We start from the raw sequence: 21,945 nt of genomic DNA, 5'->3' as shown, positions 1-21,945 counted from the left end.
TCTGCCTCTAATTCTGTTGGTTGCTCAGCCCTCTGATATTTCTTCACCTATAAAACAGGGATAACCAGTTTTAAAAATGTTTTGGAATTCAAGGCTTCATGATGGAATCAAGAAGTCATGGAATCTTGCCCTTGGAAGGAAACTTGGAGAACCTTGATCCAACTTCCTATTGAACTCAGAATTCTAGAGATGGGCAGATAGGCAGACAGACACCAATCCAGCAATTTTGGGGAGTTGTAAATTCAAGGCGGGTAACACAAATGGGTGAAGGCTCCCAGTTTGGCCAGGGCCAAACACCTAGAGAGATGGGAGAGGCAGGGCTCATTCTCTCCAAGCCTGCCACTACAGCGAGTTTTGTTTTCAGAAAGTTTTATTCCTCTATGGGAGCAAAATCCATGTCTCTGGAGCATCTTTCCATTGGGTTAGATTCTTTCTTCAGAAGCAATACAACTGAACTTCATCCCTTTCCCATAGGACAGGCTTGCAAATACTTGAATATAACTTTCGTTCTCCCCACCCCTTCAAGCTACCACTTTTGTTTTATTGGCTACATTCCCCGGATCCCCACAGGACATGGACTCAGAGGTTTTGTTTTTCTGAGTTGGCCTTGGTAGGCCTTGGTTTGCCAGTCTTTTAAGAAGTGTCCAGAAGCAAATAAAATACTCAGAATTTGAGTGGCCAGCAGGGACAGTGCTGTCCACCATGTCACATGACTGCCTTTAAAAAGGCCCCTGAGTCAGGGAGGAGCCCCCAAACCGTGGAGTCAGATCTCTATCACCCAGTGCATGTACAGAGGATTTATTTCATTTAAGAATGTCTCATGTTTATCCCCATTAAATTGCATTTTGTTTTGGCTTTTTGGTAGCTTTTCAAGCCTGTCTCTCTTGTCTTTTCTTCCTTTATAAATTGACTAGCATGGCTTTTACAGTTTTGCCCAATGATTGATCTAAATATTGCAGAAGCAAGGGTTTCTGGGGTTTCTAGGGTCGTTGATGTCGCTAGTAATTATGTTGAAAATAGTTACAGGTTTATTTCATCCATTAGCTCATAAGCAGTGATGAATAGTAGGGTCTTGGGAACTAGATTGCCTGGGTTTAAGTCCTGGGTCTGCTCATATACCAGGTGTGTGGCATTGGGCATGTTGATTTCCCTGTGCCTCTATTTCCCCATCTGTAAAATGGGGATAATAACGTAACTATCACATATGATTGTTTTGATGATTAAATGAATTAATAGATGTAAAGCATTTAGACCAGAAACAGGCACATAACATGCACTATTTGTTATACAAAGGAAATAAATCAAGACAAGATCCCTAAGGACAGGAACAGTATCTCATTTATATTTGTATCTCCAGAGACTAGCATTGTACCTGGAATATATTTGGGACTGATATATTGAGTACTTGAACGAATGAGTTTCCATAATGTTCTAGACACTGAATGCAAGCAGATAATATGATCAACGGTATGGTTTCTAATGCTAACAGATTTTCAATATTATTGTAAAAAAGGACTTGGTGGAAGGAAGATGTGTAATGTTCAACCTCAGACCATTGTCATGGTGGTTATTTTGTTGCTAATTTTTCTGTGAATGAACATCAGTGTCACCAGTGTCTTTATTGATTCTAATCTATAATGCCTCCTCCTAGCGCTGAAGACCAGACCAGAAAGATCACACACACAACCCAGAAAAAGAGAAAGGATTCTGCTTCGTTTGCTTGCACCAATCTGAGAGGGGACACTGTCTATTTTTAGCATGAAAAGGAACTTAAAGAACGCTAGTGGTCCTTTGTCAGATCTTCATGTTTTTTAAATGTTTGTAGATTCCCCGGCCATTGGCAGACTCATTCAAAAAAGACATGCTAAAAAAAATTAAATGTTTTAAATGTCATCTATGGCATGGAAGTTTCTGCATCTCCCTACCTTTCCATTAACACGAAAAAGGAAGTGCTGACATCAGGGTGGGTCTTGATTTAAGTGCATAGCAACATAACGCTCCCCTTGGTTCAGCTTCACTATGTGAAAATCGAGTTCTCATCAGGTTGAAAATTTAAATCTTTCAGACATATCTTTTACATGTAATTCCCTTTGAACTTCTGTCCATGCTATTTAAACACGTTCAGTATTTTCCTCCTTCTATATTAATATAGTAGAGCTCAAAGAATAAAATTCACCAGTGCTTTCTCCTTTGTGTGTTTTCAGTAGGTACCCCTGAAGCAATCACCTACTGGGAGATGTGGGAGGAGCCACTCTGCGGGAGAAGGGGCCACTGGTAATATGATACATGGCTGTTGTGTGTGTAAAGTGCTAATACTTTTGACAGCAACCGTCCTAAAGGGGTGTAGCAAGTCATTTGAAATTTGTACACAGACTGCCCTATCCATTACACATCGCCCATGTCATACCCATAATCTCCCAAGGCAGATATGCTATTACACTCCGCGGGCCAAGGTCTGCCTGTGCTTACATACACACAACTCCCACTGACTCGGTGCCACTGAGGCACTTCAATGGGAGTTGTCGGCAGCATAAATTTAGCCCAGTACAGTCACAACCGCAGCAGGCGCAGCTAAACAGAGAGACCTGGCTGTGTGTTAAAAAGGCTGAGGAAGAACAAAAAAGCTGCCAGTTTTCATAAGAAATCTTATCCCCAGAGCATTAAGAACTGTAGGCTGACACTCGCCACACCGTCCTCGTCCCACAACCTGCTGCTCCCAGGCTGGGACCTGGAAGCAGCTGAAACAGAGTGAGCATGAAAAAAAAAATGGTCTGCTACAGGGCATAAAACCGTGCTTTGCATCCAACCTTATTATGTGAGGGAAAAATTCCCCATAGGTGATCCTCAGAACATTTATTTATCAAAATTTAAATGGAACCGATGACCCTCTTTAAATATAGAAAATTTAAAATACATAAAACAAGGGTACAAAGATGTCCAGTTTTTGAAACTCACTGGTCTGTCCATTTTGAGTCATGTATTATCGTGGGTGTTATAACATATAACATCTATGTTGTCAGGCTAACACGGTAATTTCTGTATTAGACCTTTCATAATGTTTTCCAGCGTGTTATCTAACAAGATTCATTGAAGGCCTTTCTTGGCCTTTCAGACATCCTGAAATCATACCATATAGGTGATCAGGTGCCATTGACCTCAAGCTTTGGCTGCAGTAAACTCCAGAATTTAATCCTCAGTCCTCAGAGGCACGTCCTCGCCATTGTCAACAGTGGAGTCTATTCAGCATCATGGAAAGTGCTGTCGTTTGGTGAGCAGAGCCTGGGTTCGAATCCCTGCCTTGTGCCACACTAATTGTGTGTCTTGGGCATGTTGCATAACATTTCTAAGGCCCAGTTTTCTCGTCTGTATCGTGAGATTCACAATATCTTCTTGTAGTGATAGTGTGAGGATGACATCAGAAAAGATGTGTGAAGCACTTAGCACAGTGTCAAAGCTCCGTGGAAGGAATGGATGCCAATCTCACACATATGGTGTATAGTAGGCACTCAATAAAAGCCTCCTTCCAGGGCCGGCCCAGTGGTGTAGTGGTTAAGTTTGTGTGCTCCACTTTGATGTCCCAGGGTTCGTGGGTTTGGATCCTGGGCACAGACCTACACACTGCTCATCAAGCCGTGCTGTGGTGGTGTCCCACATACAAAATAGAGGAAGATTGGCCCAGATGTTAGCTCAGGGCCAATCTTCCCCATCAAAAGAAAAAGCTTCCTTCCCCTTCTTCTTGTTCCTCTTTTTTCGCCACCACAGCCTAATAAATTAATGCTCTTGCAAGCCTATGTATGATAATAAAAATACTGCCTTTGAAGAAAATAACGTAGTTAAATATTATCCATGAATGACAAATGACCACATGTTTAACAGAACACATTTAAAGCTATACTCATCCTTTGATTGGTGTTATAGACCAGATAAGAATGATCCATTCAAAAGGAAAATGAGAAAATCAAGAGTAAGCAAGGAACCAAGTTAGAAATTCGGTCAAGTCTGATTAATGGCTACTTCCAATGGAGATTTTAGCTGAGTTTAGGATCCCTAACTGTTAATCTAAAGTGGTGAGGGGTGACCGTTCTAAGAAGTTGAAGCATAATTCATTCGAAGTTCACACAGATTTTCTTTCTTAGTTTGGGAAAGACCAGAAGTTGATGCAATTCTGTTAATGCTACACAATTAGCATGTTTCATGATGATGAATTTAGATATGGAAAACTATCTTTCTCCTGAATAAATTTAGCTTCCTTGTCATTTCATCTTGTTTTTTCATTTCTTCATTTTGAAGATCCTAGTTTGGAGTAGAATTAATCGTGTTAAAAAATTACGTCAATCTCCAGGACCACTGAGTCATGTAATGGTTAAGTTTGGTGCACTCCATTTTGGCAGGCTGGGTTCATGGGTTCGGTTCCTAAGTGGAGACCTACACCACTTGTCAAGTCACGCTGTGGCATTGACCCATATACAAAAAAGAGGAAGATTGGCAAAGATGTTAACTCAGGGCCACTCTTTCTCAAGCAAAAAAAGAGGAAGATTGGCAACAAATGTCAGCTCAGGGCCAATCTTCCTCACCAAAAAAAAAAAAAAAAAACCAGAAAGAAAGAAAGAAAGAAAAAGTTACATCACTCTGAAAACCTTCCACTCATTCTAAAAAACGTGGTCTAGGTCATGTTTAAAAAATAATGCGGTTTTAAACAGGAGAAAAGTGCAATAGGTTAATTTTAAAAGTATGAATAATTCAACACAGAATCATACATTTCTTATTAGATATTTTCCCATATAAAAGTGTTGCTTTATCGTTGTTAAGTAAATTCCCATTGGCACACGATAGGAGATGCAGTATTATTTTTATTAGAAGAAAGTAACAATTGAAGTTTAATAAATTTGGAAGGAGCACATGCAGATTTGTGTGCGCGTATGTCTGTGTTTAGAAATTGACCTTTCTCAGTTCACAAAGTAATTTTCTCTGGTCTAAAGTTGCAGGTAGAAAATGTTGAAAGAGAAGGAAAATTGAATGGGATGTGTGCAAAGTTCAGAGGATTTGAAGAGCATGTGTGTAAGGATTTGGTAGTGGTGATGACAATGCAGCCGCTTCTATTTGTGTAATAAAATCAGCAAAAATAAAACAAGACCTACTCTAAATTTTGGTAGTAAATCAAGCTTCAATATATGCATTCTAACGGAGTGTAACATTGATATACGCACATCCGAATATACGTGATCAACTCTTGAAGTTCTTTTTGTCTTATTAAAGACAATAGAAAAATAGTACAATTCAAAGCTGCCTTTTGCCTTCCAAGCTCGCTTCCTTTTATGTAGGGCTGATCATAGTGGCCTCTCAAGTCTGGCTAATTCTGTGGGCAGCGAATCTTGTTTAACAGAAATTCTTCTTAGAAAAACAAGGTATGCTCCCTCCTCATCCACATTTTGCCTCCATTTTATTTATCCCTACACCCACCCTCCAATGCCTGTCAGATCGCGGTATCACATCAGCCTGCATCGAATCGATTTAGGACACTCAGCATTTCCTCAAAAATTAAATTCCCCAGGAAAACTTAACAGGACCAACAAGAACATTAGAACGGCGTCATGGGAAACGTGCCAGAAGTTGAGCTAGGATGAAGGCAGAATCCTGTATATCAGGGAGAAGGGGAAAAGGATCAGACAGAAAGAGAAGCGAAAGGAAAAGCAGGGCAGGAGGAAAGACACGACAGAGGGAAGGGACCGAAATTAGAACAAGAGGCGATGTTTATTAATAACCTTGCTGACCCACAGGCCCCTGACACAAAATACATTAAGTATTGTTGGGACACTCTGCTCTGTCACTCAAAGGAGGAGCAAATAAAATGGTGTTGGAAGCTGCAAACTTTCTGAGAACAGGTGAAAAAGAACAGAAAAAGCCAGAATAAGGTGAAGACAGAGACTCACAAGCTTGAGAAGCCCTGTAGCCTGGTCCCCTTTTATCTTCCTGTAGCACCCTCTCCAGGAAGTCTACCTAACGCTTCCTAAGTTCCAGAAAAACGAAGATTGAAAACACACACACGATATTTTCCTTGGTTGCAAAAATAATACATGTTCATCGTAGAACATTTAGGAAATTGTGGAAAAGCATGAAGAAGTAAATAAAAATTGCCTCTAGTCCCACCACTTGAGTATAATCATTGTCAATACCTTGATATACATTTTCTAATCTTTTTCCTTTACTTTTGTGCATGCATATATTTGTATGTTTGAAAAGTGAGATGGAGGCCCTGCTGTAATCCACTATTTTGTAATCTGATTTTCCCATCTAAGTCGTAATAAATATCTGCTTATGTTGTTAAAATTATTGTAAACGGTGATTTTTTAAAAAGTATCTTATTGAGGTCATATTGGCTTATAACATTGTTTCAATTTCAGGTGTACATTGTTACGGATCAGTTTCTGTTTAGACTGCATCGTGTTCACCACCGATTGTCTAGTTTTGATCCATTACCGTACACATGTGCCCCTTTATCCCTTTTACCCTTCCCCACCCCCTTCCTCTCTGGTAACCTCTAACCTGTTCTCCTTGTCCATGTGTGAAAGATGATTTTTATGTTGCATCATATTTATTTGTAGGAATCATAGCTCATTTGACCTCTAGTTAGATATTTATGTTATTTGTAAATTTTTGCCTTTATGAAATCTTTGTGTGCATCTCCATTTCCTCTGGAAATTGCTATAAACGAAATTCCTGAGTCAAAGGCCTTTTTGGCTATGATTTGCAGAGTTGCCCTTCAAAGTGTTTATGCCAATTTATATTCCCACCTGTAGTGAATGAGAATGCAGAATTCACAAGCCATCATTAACTCTTCCCAACCTGAGATGAGAAACTTAGAATCCTATTATGATGTGTATTTCTTGGACTATTTGTGATGCTAACTTTCTTCATGTTTCTTGGCTATTTGTCTTGTTTTCTGTGTGTGTGATTTGCTTGTTATTTTTATTTATTTAAAAATTAAAAAAGTTGATTTTCTATTAAACATAAAAGTTCTTTACATGTTAAGTATATTCACTCTTTCACTATCGTGTGAAACATTTTCTCCATTTTGTCATTTGGTTTTTAATTGTTAATAGACTTTTAATGTCCATGTTTATGAATTTAAGTACATAAATATCAGTTTTCCTTTATTCTTTCTTCCTCTGCTGTTATGTTTAGAAAGGCCTTGCACATCCCAGGGTCAGATAAATATTAACCTATATTTTCTACTAGTGCTTTTGTGGCTTTTTTTATTTTTAAAACCACTTAGATCTTTCATTTGTTTGGAATTTATTTTGGTCCTTGTGGTAAGAAACTATTTAGTAAAACCTCTGTTCCTTACTGATCTAAATATTGTATGTTGTTGGTCCCGTTTCTGTATTTTTACATTTTATTTTATTATCTTTATGTCTCCATCAATTCTTTTGCCAAGACTTGCTCTTTTTATTATTACAATTTAAGAATATGTTTTCAAATCCAGTAAGGCAAATTCTTCCTCTTTACAGTTAGTTTTTGGGGTGCTCTTCCCCTATTTGTTACTCCAAAAGAACTCATCAAGTTCAATGTGTAAGAGAATATAATTTATACATTAGTATGTATGGGAATTTGAGGTCTGTTATTATCAAGCTATTTAATATAACATAGAAATAAAGCACACCTTCTCATTTATCTTTTCATATGAGCCTCTGTAAAGTTGTAGTTTCTTCATGTAGTTTCTCCATATAGTCTCAAATTTATTCATTGCTATTGTGAATACAATTTCTCTGTTAAATTTTATAGCTGTTTGCTGAGGGAAGTTATTTACTTACGCATTTTTAGTTTGTATTTGCCACTTTACTGCTTTCTTATTCCAAGAATTTGCCAACTGATTCTTTTGAGCCATCTGGGTAGATATTGTCACCTGCAAATATTGATCATTTTGTCCCCTTCCCCCAAATTATCTGATTTCTTCCTTTTTTTCCTGTCTTATTGCAAAAGACTACAACTTCCAAATTATTTTAAAATATTCTTTATTCAAAGTGCCTCCTCTATTTCACTGCTGAGTATCATGGCCTGAATACACCGTATTTTTGAAGAATTCTGGCTTTTAGGGTATGTTTTTGGCTTCAGATTTCAATCTCCCCCCCGAACATTCCGTTCACTGGCCCCTGGTATGTCTCCCAGCCTTTCTACCCAGTGCTGAATAAGCCTTATCCTTTTTATACACAAGTGTTCTATCTCTGTACAGAAACCCCATCACGTACCTACTGATGCTTCTTTTCTAGTCTAAACACCCACATTTCACTGTAGGAGAGCTCTCCTTCAATTCTCAGACCAACACGTTACAAATCGGAACCACTATTGTTCTACTTAGTGCCAGCTATGAAATTCCCAGGCTATTTTCTGCCAACTTCAAACTTGGTGTCTTGTGTAAGATTCTTTTTTTGTTTGCATTTGAAGAAAATGCTGAACTATTTTCTCACGTAGAAATTATCATTTCTTTTGAATTTGCTGAGTTTTTGCCAGGGAAAAGTAAAAATAACCTGGGATTTTGCATATGCCATGTAGAGAGGATTGGTTCCATGGGTTAGACTGGTTAGAGCAATATGTGCAAATAGACTGAGGAAGGGAATAACAGTTAACAGCAATAGAGCCAGGATGCCCACAGGCAGGGAGTCGGGTGGGCCAGGCCTTGTAACTATGGGAGCTTGACCATGTCTGTGTAGCACCCCAGCCTCCATTTCTTCAGTTCTAAATTGGGGATCATCACCTGCCTTGCAAGCATAATGTAAGAATGAGAGACAACAAGTGTCAAGCATCTGGTAAGACACTTGGCACCAGCAGGCACTTACGAAGAGAAACTGTTAACTCCTGGCTAGGTTCAAAGGCAGGAATACAAGCCATGTTATAGATAACAAAATGGAAAGAAAGACCCTTCCCTACCATGAATTTCTATGTAGAGTTAACCCCAAGTATTCTCAAAAATTTTAAGATTTAGCCAATTGGCTATACTATACTTGGCAGCCCCAGCCTCTGCCCAAGGCAGTGGAAACACTTAATCTTCCTTTTGTACTCTGTCTGGCTTGGCCTTTGCCATGAATGCCAAGTATCGCTGGACTCCACTTTCTGACCCACCCTGCTGGAACGTGAGCTCTGAATGTTTAGATTTCGCCTTCCTCTCTGAAAGGGACCGGAAAGGCTCCTCATTTTGATAATACAGCAAAATAGTCATTGTGGCCATGTGCCTAGCATTTAAGAGCTTCCTTGTCAGCACGCCTTAATTTTTCCAATTTGTTAGCATGGAAAGCACACTTATTAGTTTCAAACTTAGGTCTTAACAAGGCAGAATGAAAATTTTCTTCCATCATACCTTAAGTGAAGATAGAGATCTGGATTTTTTTTTTTTAATGTAGCGGGAGATTTCTGTATTATTATTGTTTAAAATCAATTATCCTTTAGTCTATATTCTTTTTCTGTTGTTTATTTATCTGTCCTTCTCTCCCAGAGGGCCAGAATTAAGGCCCCCATTTGGTTTTTATTAGTGTGAGCCGTTAATAGCTGTTCTATAATGCTTTACTTATTGTGTTAATTTTCTGTAGTTATGTCCAGAGGCATCTTCCTGGAAGACCACATTTAAAATAATAGAAGATCTAACTTACTTTTTCTTTAATGGGGCCAGTTACCATTTAGAGTTTCAGCTAAGATTACTGAAGACTGTTGGTTTACAAAATCATTGAAAATATTTATAAACTGCAGCTACTATTTTAAATATATCTATGGCAACCCTAAAAATTCCATTAGCATGATGAAGGTCCGAACAGTAACCCTGGTGTCTCTGCTGACATCACCTCATCATACGAGTACTTTGAATTTGTCTTGAACATATCAAAGGGATGGGTGTATGCTGTTCCCATGTACACTCTGCCAGTCACTGCAGTTCTGTTACATAGGAAGCTAAACTCTGTTCCAGGAGCCATTGTCCAATTGCTGTTGGAGATTTTAATGGGAATATACCCCACATGGACTTTAGTATTCATGGGAATAGACCTCAAGTTATTGGAGCTCCAAAGCAGAACATAGAGACAAACTAACTTACCTGAAGGATAGCAAAAGAGATAGTTGTGATAAATATGATGGATTGGGCCCCCATGTTAGGTTGCATTCTGCAGGAGATGAATGTGCTGAAGCAAAGAGAACGCCACTCATTGGTCAGCATCATGGGTTCTAGACCTGCCTCTAACATGAACTAGCTCTGGATCTGCCTCTAATGTGAGCTAGTTCTAGACTTACGTCTAACATGAACTAGCTCTAGACCTGCCTCTAACATGGACTAACTCTAGACCTACCTCTAACATGAACTAGCTCTGGATCTACTGCTAACGCAAACTAACTCTAGACCTGCCTCTAACATGAACTAACTCTAGACCTAGCACTAACATGAACTATCTCTAGACTAACCTCTAACATGAACTAGCTCTAGACCTGCCTCTAACATGGACTAACTCTAGACCTGCCTCTAATATGAACTAGCTCTGGATCTACCTCTAATGTGAACTAGCTCTAGACCTGCCTCTAACTTGAACTAGCTCTGGATCTATGTCTAATGTGAACTAGTTCTAGACCTACTTCTAACATGAACTAGTTCTAGACCAGCCTCTAACATGGACTAGTTCTAAGGCCTCTTGGGGCCTCAGTTTCCTCCTCTGTGAAACAAGAAGTTGGAATGAAAGCTCTGGGATTCCTCCCAGCTTTTACACCCTGTGATCAGTCAGTGATTGCTCTGTGCATCAGCTCAGTGAGGAGGCATCATTAGCAGATGATGGAATCAGAATTAGAATGCTTCCCATTCATTGCTGAGTCTCCAGAATGGACATGGCTCTTGGCACAAAATGGGGGCCCATGAATGCTATTGTAATAAATTTGTTTTTATTGTGAAGACTAAGTAAAATTCTCTTTTGAGAACTGTTATTTGTACCGTACAATGGCTCTGAGTGGAAGTGGAGAGAGCACTAGACCAACAAGCATGGGGACCAGCTGTGTGACCTTGGGCAAGTCATTTCCTCTCTCAGTCTTTTCTCCTCCATTTGTCAAATAAAGAGATTAGGGAAGAATCACCAAAGTAGCTTCGAACTAAGAAAGTCAGTGACCTCATAAGAAGTGCCTGCTGTGTAAAGCAGATGAGAAGTTCAGATGTTCCCCAACATCCAGTGCCCAGAGTGGTTGGAGCGTGTTAACTGTGGTTTAGTGCTCCCTGAGAAGAAGTCTGCGAGCTTGCTATGGGGATGGGCTGGGAAGAGAGGACAGAAAGGAGATGTGTATGCTAAGGGTTGGCTGAGAATTTTATGCAAAGAAAGAAATGAGGTCTCCTGTAATTGCCTGTTTTTGAGCTACAGAATGTTTCAAACGCTGTGTTTAAGTTGGTGCTATGCCTAGTTCTTAGCACAGTGCACCACCTGTCTTGTCTGTTTCTGTACCCTGCCGGTGGTGGTGAGGTTTGAGAACTTTCCTTTCAGGCAGTGCCATCAAAGAGGGCAAAGGAAGGCGACAGTAAAGTCCTAGCATATTGAAAGGGAGGGGAGAAAAGCCCATATACATTTCAGTGGAAGTACTTTTAAAGCATTTCAAGGAGGAGTCTGAGAAATAATCACAAAGTTTTAAAAGAAAGAATCTTAACTTTGATCTGCTTTTCTTCTGTAAAGCAATTAGGTACATCATTTTTCAAGTGCGAAGCTGAAAATTCTAATGGCTGGGCCCAAATACTTTCATTTTTGTCTTGGGACTTCTATAATTAAAAAGAAATGTTAAAAAAGTTATTAAGGTGATTTTTGCAGAGGGATTAATGCACGAAGCATTTGCTGGTCAGCTCTCATAAAAACTACAGCAGCATAGAACAGCTGAGATTGAGAGCTAGGTTTAAATCACGCGAGAGTCTAGTTAACAGCACTGAACTGAGAAATCTGTAAAGCAGATTTGATGGAGAAAAACTGTCAAGGTGTGATCGGAATTTTCCCTTCCAGGTGCTGTGGGAGATTTTAATGGGAATGTATCTTAGATGGACTTTTGGATTCCTGGGACTGGTGCTCAAATTAAGATGGAGCCTCAAAGCAGTGCACAGGGACAAAGGAACTTAGCTGAAGAAAAGGAGATTCTTACTAAAAGGAAAGGTGGTAGATCGAGCCCCAGTGTTCCCCTAAACTTTGAAAACCTGAAATCTTTCATAGTCCATATATATGTAAATGCTAGACTGTCCATTCCTTGATGGCAGATAATAGGTATTGTTCTTCTTTTGCATTCCCAATGGCTAGCACGTGGTTCTTAGCACAGAGATTTCCATGAAATGTGTATGAAGTAGTGGAATGAAAATACTGTATTAATTTAAAACAATGTTGTGGCATAGCTTCTCTCCAATAACTAGATGGATTGACCCCTTGTGCACCAACTGGGTGCATAACAGAGGGGACCTACAGGCTGAATTTGGTCAATGTTTGTCTAACCCTTAAAATGGAAAAAATTCAGTGCCGGCCCCGGGGCCAAGTGGTTGGGTTCGCGCACTCTGCTTCAGCAGCCTAGGGTTTCACCGGTTCAGATCCTGGGCACGGACCTGGCACTGCTCATCAGGCCCTGATGAGGTGGTATCCCATATGCCACAAGTGGAAGGACCCACAACTAAAAATATACAACTATGTACCCGCGGTCTTTGGGGAGAAGAGGGAAAAATAAAATCTTAAAAAAAAATGGAGAAAATTCAACTTTACATAAGAATATGGATGTCTGGATTCTTTTGGAAAATCTGAAGATGTGGCACCGTTTTGGTCCACAGCCACACCTGGTGACAATAAGCTGGGGCCCGGAGCAGCTGTCCCCAGTAGACAGGGCTCTTTCGAAGTTGCCAACTTTCCCTAGCATATGACTCTAGGCCAACTTCACTTTCTTATTTATCAGCCTGGTCCATAAGATAGGTCCTCAGATGAGGAGGAATATTTGGGACGTGTCATGCCAACATTTGATCTGAATGAGTTAAACATGTAAGTGTGAGCTGAGCTATTTTCTCCAGCCCCACGAAAAGGGAAGGTGAAACTCTTAGTATGAGGCTTAGGGGGAATCTGTTGTGTGCACAGTCTTACAACTTCCCTGTGCTCCAGCTGAAATAGAGTGGGATCAGAGCTCCAAATAACCCTAATGATGGTGGGTGGGAGCGCATCACGAAGTTGTTCAAGTTTGTCGGAGCTTATTAATATACAATACATTCATGTCATCGAAAGGGTATGTCAGTCCACCTGTCTATACATTCTTTCTGGTGCTAAACTTGCCTGGTGACTTTTCAAAATTGTGTCACCTACCTATCCTCCCATTCTTAGTGAATAAAAATGTGGGAAGAATGCAGAGAAAATCAGAATAATGCACATTGGTGAAAGTCCTGTAATTGAAGTCATTATTGCTTAAGACACCATTGCTTTAATCAGCCCTATCATAAATCAATGCTTTTCACGAGTGAAGGTTTAAAATAAAGTGCTGTTAAACAAATTGGGCCTCTTAAAAGGCATGATGCAATCAGGAAGCTCCTGAAAATGGGTATAAAAGTGGTTTCTGAATGGATACACTGGTTCTAGCATTTTATCTTCCACTTAATTTAAAAAAAAATTATCTGATCCTTTCTTAGAAATTACATATTGGAGGTTTATAATGGCCAAGGCTTTAGCCCATTAAAAAAATTTACTCCCAGGAACAGTTAATATTTGACGTTTAATTGCTTTTTCTTGTTGGAGAGGAAAGTCTGTTTCTTTCCTTCCTTTCTTGATTGACTTTTCAAAAATCACCTTGTGAGCTCTAAAAATGGAGAGGAGTAATTGATTTTCAAAAACTCAAGTGCATGCACATGTATTCGCATACACGTAAGTGTATATGTGTGGACATAAAAATCTCCGGTGTACTAGGAGCTGGTGTTTCTCTCACAATAACTCTGCAAGGCAGGTGTTACTATCTCCATTTAACAGAGTAGGTGGCAGAGGCCTAGAGAGGTTAATTGCTTGCATAAGGAAACGCAGATCGTAAGCAATAGCAGGCTGAGTCTTTATTCCTTCGACCATGTTCTCTGCCTGTACATGTGCTTCATACCCTGGTGTGCAGATAGCCATGGAGCCAGGACAGACACCATACTGATGGCCCCCATCATGGAGTGGCTAATCCTGGTTAACCAGCATCAGATTCCAGAATTTAGCAAATAGTGCCGCTTCATCCACAAATGTCGAAAGAGCCCAACTATGATTTGCACCTTTTGTGTGACTACTCCATTGTAACTGAGCCAGGAGAAGTCATTGTACTGCCTCCTAAGAGACAGAAACTTAGAAGAGATTTCTCCTTGGAGGGTTTTGCGTGGATGAGCGGGGACATCAGACGTTTTCTTATTAGAACAATGCCCATACAGATTTCCAGTTAATTTTGGGGGCTCCTTAGGATTTGTTTCAGAAGAAAGAGGGGGGTCAGCAGGACATTGATTTGGAAAGGGTGAGAAAAAAGTCTCTATTTGGTCACCTCAAATCAGAAAATTTCCATTTCAACATTGACAATTCCTCATCTTTTACATATAGTAAATCCACTACCAAAAGCCAGAGTGTTCTCTTCCTTTCTTTTCTTTTCTTTGTGTTTTTTTTTCTCTTCCCACAAAACCAGCTATTATTTAAGTCTCTTGCAAAGCTCCATGAACCAACTGTGCCTCCTCACATTATCCCTTTCAGAGCTCAGGTGATATGCCTCATTGGGTTACACCTTCCATGTTTTGTGGTCAGGTGTGTGGGCTCTGTCATTCTACATTATTCCACCTTGCAAGAAAATATTTATATATTAGCCTCACCAGGTCCCATTTCCTCTGGGAATGGTCCTGAGTACACTGTCTTCATGGCAGGCAGTTGAATCACTGGCCTTCATGGGACCCCTGGACATCTGGCAGAAAACCAGGGAACCACTCCTTCCCCTCTGTGACTTCACTCAGCTGGAAAACTACAAGGTGTGTGGCTGTGGGATGAGAAGTTTCTGAGAGGCTGAGCACAATACTTTGAGAAAGTGCTTGGAAGGAAACTGGCTGATGTTAAGGGAATGGAAATTTGCACCATTCACAGAGTTTTTTTTTTCCCTAGATCTGGAAACACAAAAGCTTACTTGTATACAGTCTTTTTGTTATTTTTATTTCTTTTCCTCTTTATTCCTGGTAAATAGTAATTCCCATTGTTTACCAAGAAGTGGTGAAACTGATACTCTTGTATAGCTGTGACAGGTTACTTTGGCAAAACCCTCTTGGAAACTCATTTGGCAGTGTGTATCAAGAGCCAAAAATTTTTTTATAAGATTTGACCAAATAATTTTACTCCTGGAAATCCATTCTCAGTAGCAAAAAGATAATACCCAAGATGGTCGTCAAACTATTGTTTACAGTAATTAGAACTTAAATACAAACCTAACAATATGGGAAATGAAACTATAAAATATTTTCCTGATGTTGATTATTACGTGAACCATGTAATAGTATCAAAATAGGATATGTACTCTTAATGATTACAAATATGCAGGCAAGATATGCACAATCATAATAATAGAAAACATTTGTTATCTACCTAATGTAAGATGGGCAATGTGTCAGATGCTTTATGGTCACTGTCTCCTTTAATCTGCTCATCAGATTAAGCTAGATTTTCTCATATTTCCATTTTACAGATGAGGAAAGAGAGTCACGGGGAAGGATAATTAGTTTATCTGAAGTCACACTGTTACTGTGTGATTCAAACCCCATCTGGTTGACTACAGAGCTTACACTGTCAACTTGTAATTCCTCACGATATGTGGTAAATTTAAAAAAAAAAACCAGACATCAATTATCAGAAAAAACCCCAAACCTCAAATTGAAAACAACCCAACACCAACAAACCAAAATCTGACAAGCTCTACTCTTAAGATAATCACATGAAAAAGTAAAGAGAGAGACTTAGACCAAGAGAAAATAGCCCAGCTTTAAAAGACGTGTCATCAACTGGTCAATAAAATGACAGATAGCTATCCGAAGCAACACTTAAATGATTAAGGCCTTTTCTCTGAATGGGTATTAGATACTGTATGTATGATTTTTTCCAAAGATTGTCCAATTAATATTATCCTGCCAATTTAAGGAAGCAAATCTTAGAAGGAAGCGAATCTTGCATGTAAATGAAAAGGACTTTGTCCAGAGTGACTTGAGAATTTTCTTGTGGACTGGGGCCTAGGCCAGTGGTTCTAAACTTATTTTGTGTTCTCACGTATTTGAAAATAATAATGGCATCTATGTGGTCTCTTTCTCTCTCTCTCTCTCTCCAGAAAAACACATATATTAACATTTGTACAACACTTTGTGGTATACCCATTTACTTTTATTCAGGGATCTTTGAAATCTTTTAGGTACATTGCTGGTTTGAGGATTTAAATTAAATTTCCCTTTCTGTTTTGGCTTGCAGAATATTCTTTGTCCCACAGTTCAAGGGCTGTTCTTTTGTTAATAGTTCAAACACAGATACAGTTTCTTCAGAGCCTTGTCTACACCTGAATAAGTAAGGTTTGTAACGTAATTAACTATAATAAACAATTTAGTTTCAATGTTTTCTTTAATATGATAACATGTTATTATGGACACTTGGTTTTGGATGCGTGGCTAACAACTGCCTTTTGGATTTTCCATGTTAGGATGAAAAAAATGCACAACATACATCACCAAGAAAAAAGGTTGTGCCTGGCAGTGTAATTGATTCTATAACAAAGAGAAAAGCTTCGAAATGTGAGTGGACAGCATCATGAGCAGCTTTCCTTGCACACCTGTGGAAATGCACGTTCATTAAACACATCTGTGTTAAGTGCACATGCATAAGGCAGAGTGTTAGAGGGATGTGAAAAATGGGTGATGATGCTCATGTATGAGATTCTCCCACGACTCTGATGTGCTGAGATTTGGAAGTGCCCAGGCAGCGTGCTGGCACTGTTGGCTGCACTGCTAAGATTACAGCTGGAGCATGATTTCATTCCGAGAAATATTTTCATCAGGAAGAAGAGAATTATGTTTAGCATTCGTGTTTTTTGAAATTGAAACATTTTCAGGTGCAAATCCAAAAGACTTGATGACTTTATCTGTATTCTCTACTTTCTACTCAGGATTGTGCAACGAGAAGACAGAAATACCACATTAAGAGGTCATTGGTCCATCTTCTCAGGAACATCCCCTGGGCAGTGGTCTCTGCCTGTGTTACAGAAGATGGCAAAAATTGGAGCCCTTGTGCATCTGGCCAATTATGCAATGCTCTATTGCAAGGGGAAATTCCTTCCTCACCCCAGCTGGTGAACAGTTATACCCTGAAGCCCACGACGGACATGCCTTGTAACTTTTTAACCTAGTTAGCGTAACTGCCAATATTATTCCTATTCATATAAATGTCTAATCCTTTCTTGAATCTTGCTAGACTGTTTGCCTCAATAATATCCTGCGGCAGTGAATTCCACAGGTAGATTATACGCTGCTTTAAAAAGTATTTCCTTTTATTCATTTTAAATTTGTTACCTTTTAACGTCACAAGATGGCCCTTGTTCTTGCATTAAGTGGCACAGAATACAGGCATTTCCAATTGAGCTTTAATTGTTCCAAGCATCTTCTTTGCCATTAGTAAAACCACATCTTCTTCACATATTTTCTGTTTTGGCATGTATCATCTTTAAATGAAGTAATTGATGTAAACAGTCTCATACTACTTTGGACACGTAGTAGACACGGGATAAAAGCTCTCATTGATATTTAATGTCATTGGTTGGACAAATGTTTATTGAGCACCTGCTGTGTGTAGGAATTTTTCTAAGTATTGGAGAGACAGCTTTGAATAAGACAGGGTCCTTGTTATGAAGGACCTAATTGTCTAGAGAGAGAAGACAAATAGTAAAATAGTGAATAAAGATATGAACTACATGGTTTCAGACAGTGTTAAGTATTATGGGAAAATTAGACATGAGCGCCTGGGAAAGGATGAGGGGCCCACTTTAGATTGCGTGGTTGGAGAGTGGCTCTCAGCAAAGGGGACAGTTGAGATTGACCATCCGGAAGTCACCTCTGTGAAACCTCTGTGAAGGTGAACTCCAGTTCCTAGAACATTGCCCGGCACTGGTGGAGACTCAATCATTATTTGTTGACTGAATGAATGAACCAAGGTTGCAAAGGGAAATCTTAGCTGCGGAAATCATCCAGTAAGTTACTCATAGACCCAGGAGTAACATTTCCTGAAGCCCAGGGTTCTATAACTCTGCAGACTGTCGGAACAGAACAAATGGGCTTCTGTTAGTCAAACTTGGGTTTCAAGGCCTGCCCGTGTCCCCATCTAACCGGCTGTATCACCTGGGGCAAATCACCTAATTTCTCTCTTCCAAGGTGTTCTCATTCATAAAAATGAGAGTGAAACTTCCTTCCTTCATGGAGTTTGGAGGGTTGGAGGTGAAGGTAAGTGACAGGTCTGTATAAACTGCTGAACAGTGTAGAAACGTTGGTACTTCCTGTGGAAATTCATTGTTCTCGGCATTGGCCACTCTTTCTTTCTTTCACTCTTTCCTTCCTCCTTCCTTGTTGTCTCTGCACCTGTTTTTATCCTTGCCTCTGTCTAAAACTCATCAGTGGCATCCATGGTACTTAGCTTTCTGCCCTAGGAAGGGGGTACTTCCTTTCTGAAATGTTTGCTATTTCCTAAGGACTTTAAGAACGGAATCAGATGGAGCTGTTGTTTGTTGAAACAGTGGGTCTGAGATGTACTTCTAATAGTGATTATTTGCTTTTGTTTACTGCTGAATCTTTCGGGGTCAGGTTAACTAAACTTCTAGATCTTCCCCCAGAAGTGGAGACTTGGGCGGCAACGATCTGATCACCTGCCTGTAGCTCCCTCTGTGTTCCAGCGTGACGGACCAGGCCCATTTCCTCATGTTTCCTCGTGCTGTTCTTTCTAATTGCCCCTTAATTTACTTTTTTTTTCCCATTTAGGAAATTTGAGGTAGAAGCATGTGCAGCTCTGCATAATAATGCATTATAAAGGTGTTTCAAGGAATAAATTATTAGAATTGTTTACATGCGTGGTTCAAATTCACTGGCAAATTGCTGTGGCCTGGGTTTCAAGGATATGGCTGCCAGCTAGACTCCTTCTGGAGAAAACTCAGACAGAGGAGAGGTTCTTTGTGATGTCCCTCACCAACGCTTCCTTTGCCTTGCTGATCTCCTTCCCACACCTCCCTCTTTTCCTGTCCCCACATAACTCCACGGAGCTGTTAGGCCTTTCACACCTTAATGTGAAGTCATTTCATGGGTCCCCCCACCCCTACCCACAGACCAGTCCCCAATGTAAGTGAGGTGTGCACAGGAATAAATCTTCAATGGTATAATTTTAGACCCTGTGGCAACTGGGAAGGGTGGCTATTTTGGGCTGTGGGGCTTTCTCCTTGACCTGAGATGATATCAGTTTGCCTGCTGCTGGGGCACTCGGCCAACCCTGCACGTGGTCCCTTTAGCAACGTGTTTGCCATTCCTGGAGGGCGCTTCTTCATTTCTCAGCTGAGCAGTTCTGTGTTCCTCCAGAAGTCTGTGCTTTTGTGCAAAGCCGTGAATCCATCGAGGTGCACCCACCTAAGCCTATCACAGGTGACATTCCGAGGTGGTGGTGCAGGCTACCCCCAAGAGGCAGCACAGACGGAACGGACTCCCTTTCACGTAGGGGTGGGGAAATTTTCTGGTCTAGTTTTGGCTATTCCTCAGCCTCCATGCTTTATCAGCTGCCCAGTGACTGTTCTGTGGGTCACGCTCTTTTGGAGCAAGGCGAGCCAGGCGGGTTTCCAGGCCACAGCATCTGAGCATCCCTCCCACACAGCCTCATTTGAAGCTGCACTCAGGGCATCCTTACAGCAATCCTGACCACCCTGCTTGCTGTCTTCCCACTCAAGCTCATGATGCAGCTGCTGCCTGCAGAGCCCTGTGCTGCTGGGGAAGCGAGTGAGGCCTCTGCAGCAGATGGCTGGGACAGCCATGAGAAGACCAGGAGGTGGCCACAACAACAGTGCTTTCCAGATGAGGCTGAGACCACAGCCAAGATCACCACGGGGTAAGGTATCTTGTTGTTAGTTTTTACAACCTAAAAAGTACACATAAGGCTCAAAGATCATTCGGGAAGGAAGAATAAATTGAGTAAAGAACAGAAAATGGGAACAGTTTTTCTACAAAAAGGATTTGAGTTTCTTTATGTCAAAAGAGAGAAAACAGTCCTTCTATAGGTACGGAGAGAGCTCTCTCTTCTACAACTCCCTTGGTGATTAAAAAAAAGGGGAGAATTCTGGATTTTCAGAGAGGGAGAATAAGGGGGAGGGCCAGGAGGTAAGGAGAGCCTGACTAAGGAACAGAAGATAATGGAGGGTGAGACAAAGGGAAAAAGGGATCAAGAGATGATGTCGCCTTCCTTCTCTGCTATTGAATTAAATTGAACAGATATCTGTCAAGAACCAACTATGTCTGTTCCAGTTATCTATTTCTGTATGACAGATCACCCTAAAATTAACTCAATTCAAACCACCACAATCATTTTGTTGCTATCTGACAGAGTTCTGAGTGTTGACCGCACTCTGCTGCGTGGTTCTCATGCAGCCTTTCAGGAAGACAAAGTCTGACAGTGGCTGAGGCTGGAGCCGCCACTAAGGCGCCCTCACTCACACGTGTGATGGTTGATGCTGGCCCTTGCTGCAGTCTCAGTTGGGGCTGTCAGCTGGACCACCTGGTCATTCCATGTGGTCTGAGCTTCCTCGCAGTATCTCATTGTTGTTTTCCTTTCCCACCCACTTTGGACTCCAAAGATGAGTGTCCCAAGAGAACTAGGTAGAAGCTGAATCATCCTTTTTGGCCTAGCCAAGGCACATACTCCTCTGGTCCACCAGCCACTAAGGTCAGCTCAGATTCAAGAAGAGAGCACATAGACCCCTGGATTTGAGGAGTATTCAAGAATTTGTGGACATGACTTATAACTGCTAATATGTCCAATCACAATGTCAGGTGTTCCCAACCTCCCAGTCTCCAGGAGCTTCCTGTCACGATGGAGCTCTAAAAGTCAATTAAGTAATCAGTGAAAAGTAATGAAATATCTATTCTCCAGAAGTGCAAGGTATAGGGGAGCATGTCTCAGGTGGGGTACAAGATGAGAATTTACATGCATAGAGTCCACAGGCGGGGTGTGGTTAGGAAGGCCTGTGGCCACTCATCATTGGGAAAGTGTGGCAGGCAAATGGCACTGCAGGAACTAACATTGCCAATGTGTAACTCTGGAGCGGGTGTTCTGGCTAGCTGTATTCAAGCCCAAATGCTTGTTCTCAATAACTTCTTTGCTTCTTACCCGTCTTCTATTCTCCTGCCCTCCCTTGGTAACCAACTGACCTTTCTTTCAGCTACGTCATTCCTCTATGGTCCTAAAACTCTATCTATGCCTTTATCTCCTTTGGTCATCACTTTACCCTTTCTGTGCATGAAAAAGACTTACCTCCATTCCCCTTCATTACTTATTTGTGACTGCACTGCCATTTTCAGACCAGTGAACTCTCCCCGCCCTTCCTCACATGTCTGCTTGAAATACATCTTCTCATTTTGGTTTCCTCATTTATGGCTGTTGTCTCTTGCCTTCTAAAACCATATCCTACATTCCGTGTAGCCCATGCCTTTCTTCTCTGCTCTGAGCTGTCTTATCCCAGGAGCCATTTGCCTGGCACAGGGTCATGGGGCCATGGGCCCTTGTGCACCCACTGCCCAGCATCTCCATCAGATGCAGCTTTGACATCTTCTTGGTGAGGCCTTGCTCCACATCCAAGGACCATCAGGTATGGTTTGTTGTTCAGATATTAACCTTTCTTTGGTAAGAGTTTCCTACAACCCATCTTCGCTAAAGATACTGGTTT

General features: G+C 40.7%; 1 protein-coding gene across 1 annotated transcript in view; it reads left to right on the top strand.

Moving 5' to 3' along the window:
* Nucleotides 1–21,945, top strand: part of LOC106831998 (uncharacterized) — a 104,021-nt gene that overhangs the window by 23,373 nt on the left and 58,703 nt on the right. The window contains exons 2-3 of the mRNA XM_070496095.1: nt 19,957–20,114; nt 21,442–21,867. Coding sequence (XP_070352196.1) covers nt 21,766–21,867 — 102 coding nt within the window. The 5' untranslated portion in view covers nt 19,957–20,114; nt 21,442–21,765. The remainder of the gene's footprint in view (nt 1–19,956; nt 20,115–21,441; nt 21,868–21,945) is intronic.

The sequence above is a fragment of the Equus asinus genome, chromosome 2 (assembly GCF_041296235.1).
Source record: "Equus asinus isolate D_3611 breed Donkey chromosome 2, EquAss-T2T_v2, whole genome shotgun sequence".
Taxonomy (NCBI): domain Eukaryota; kingdom Metazoa; phylum Chordata; class Mammalia; order Perissodactyla; family Equidae; genus Equus; species Equus asinus.
The sequence above is the reverse complement of the archived record's forward strand: the minus strand, read 5'-3'. Positions and strand labels throughout refer to the sequence as shown.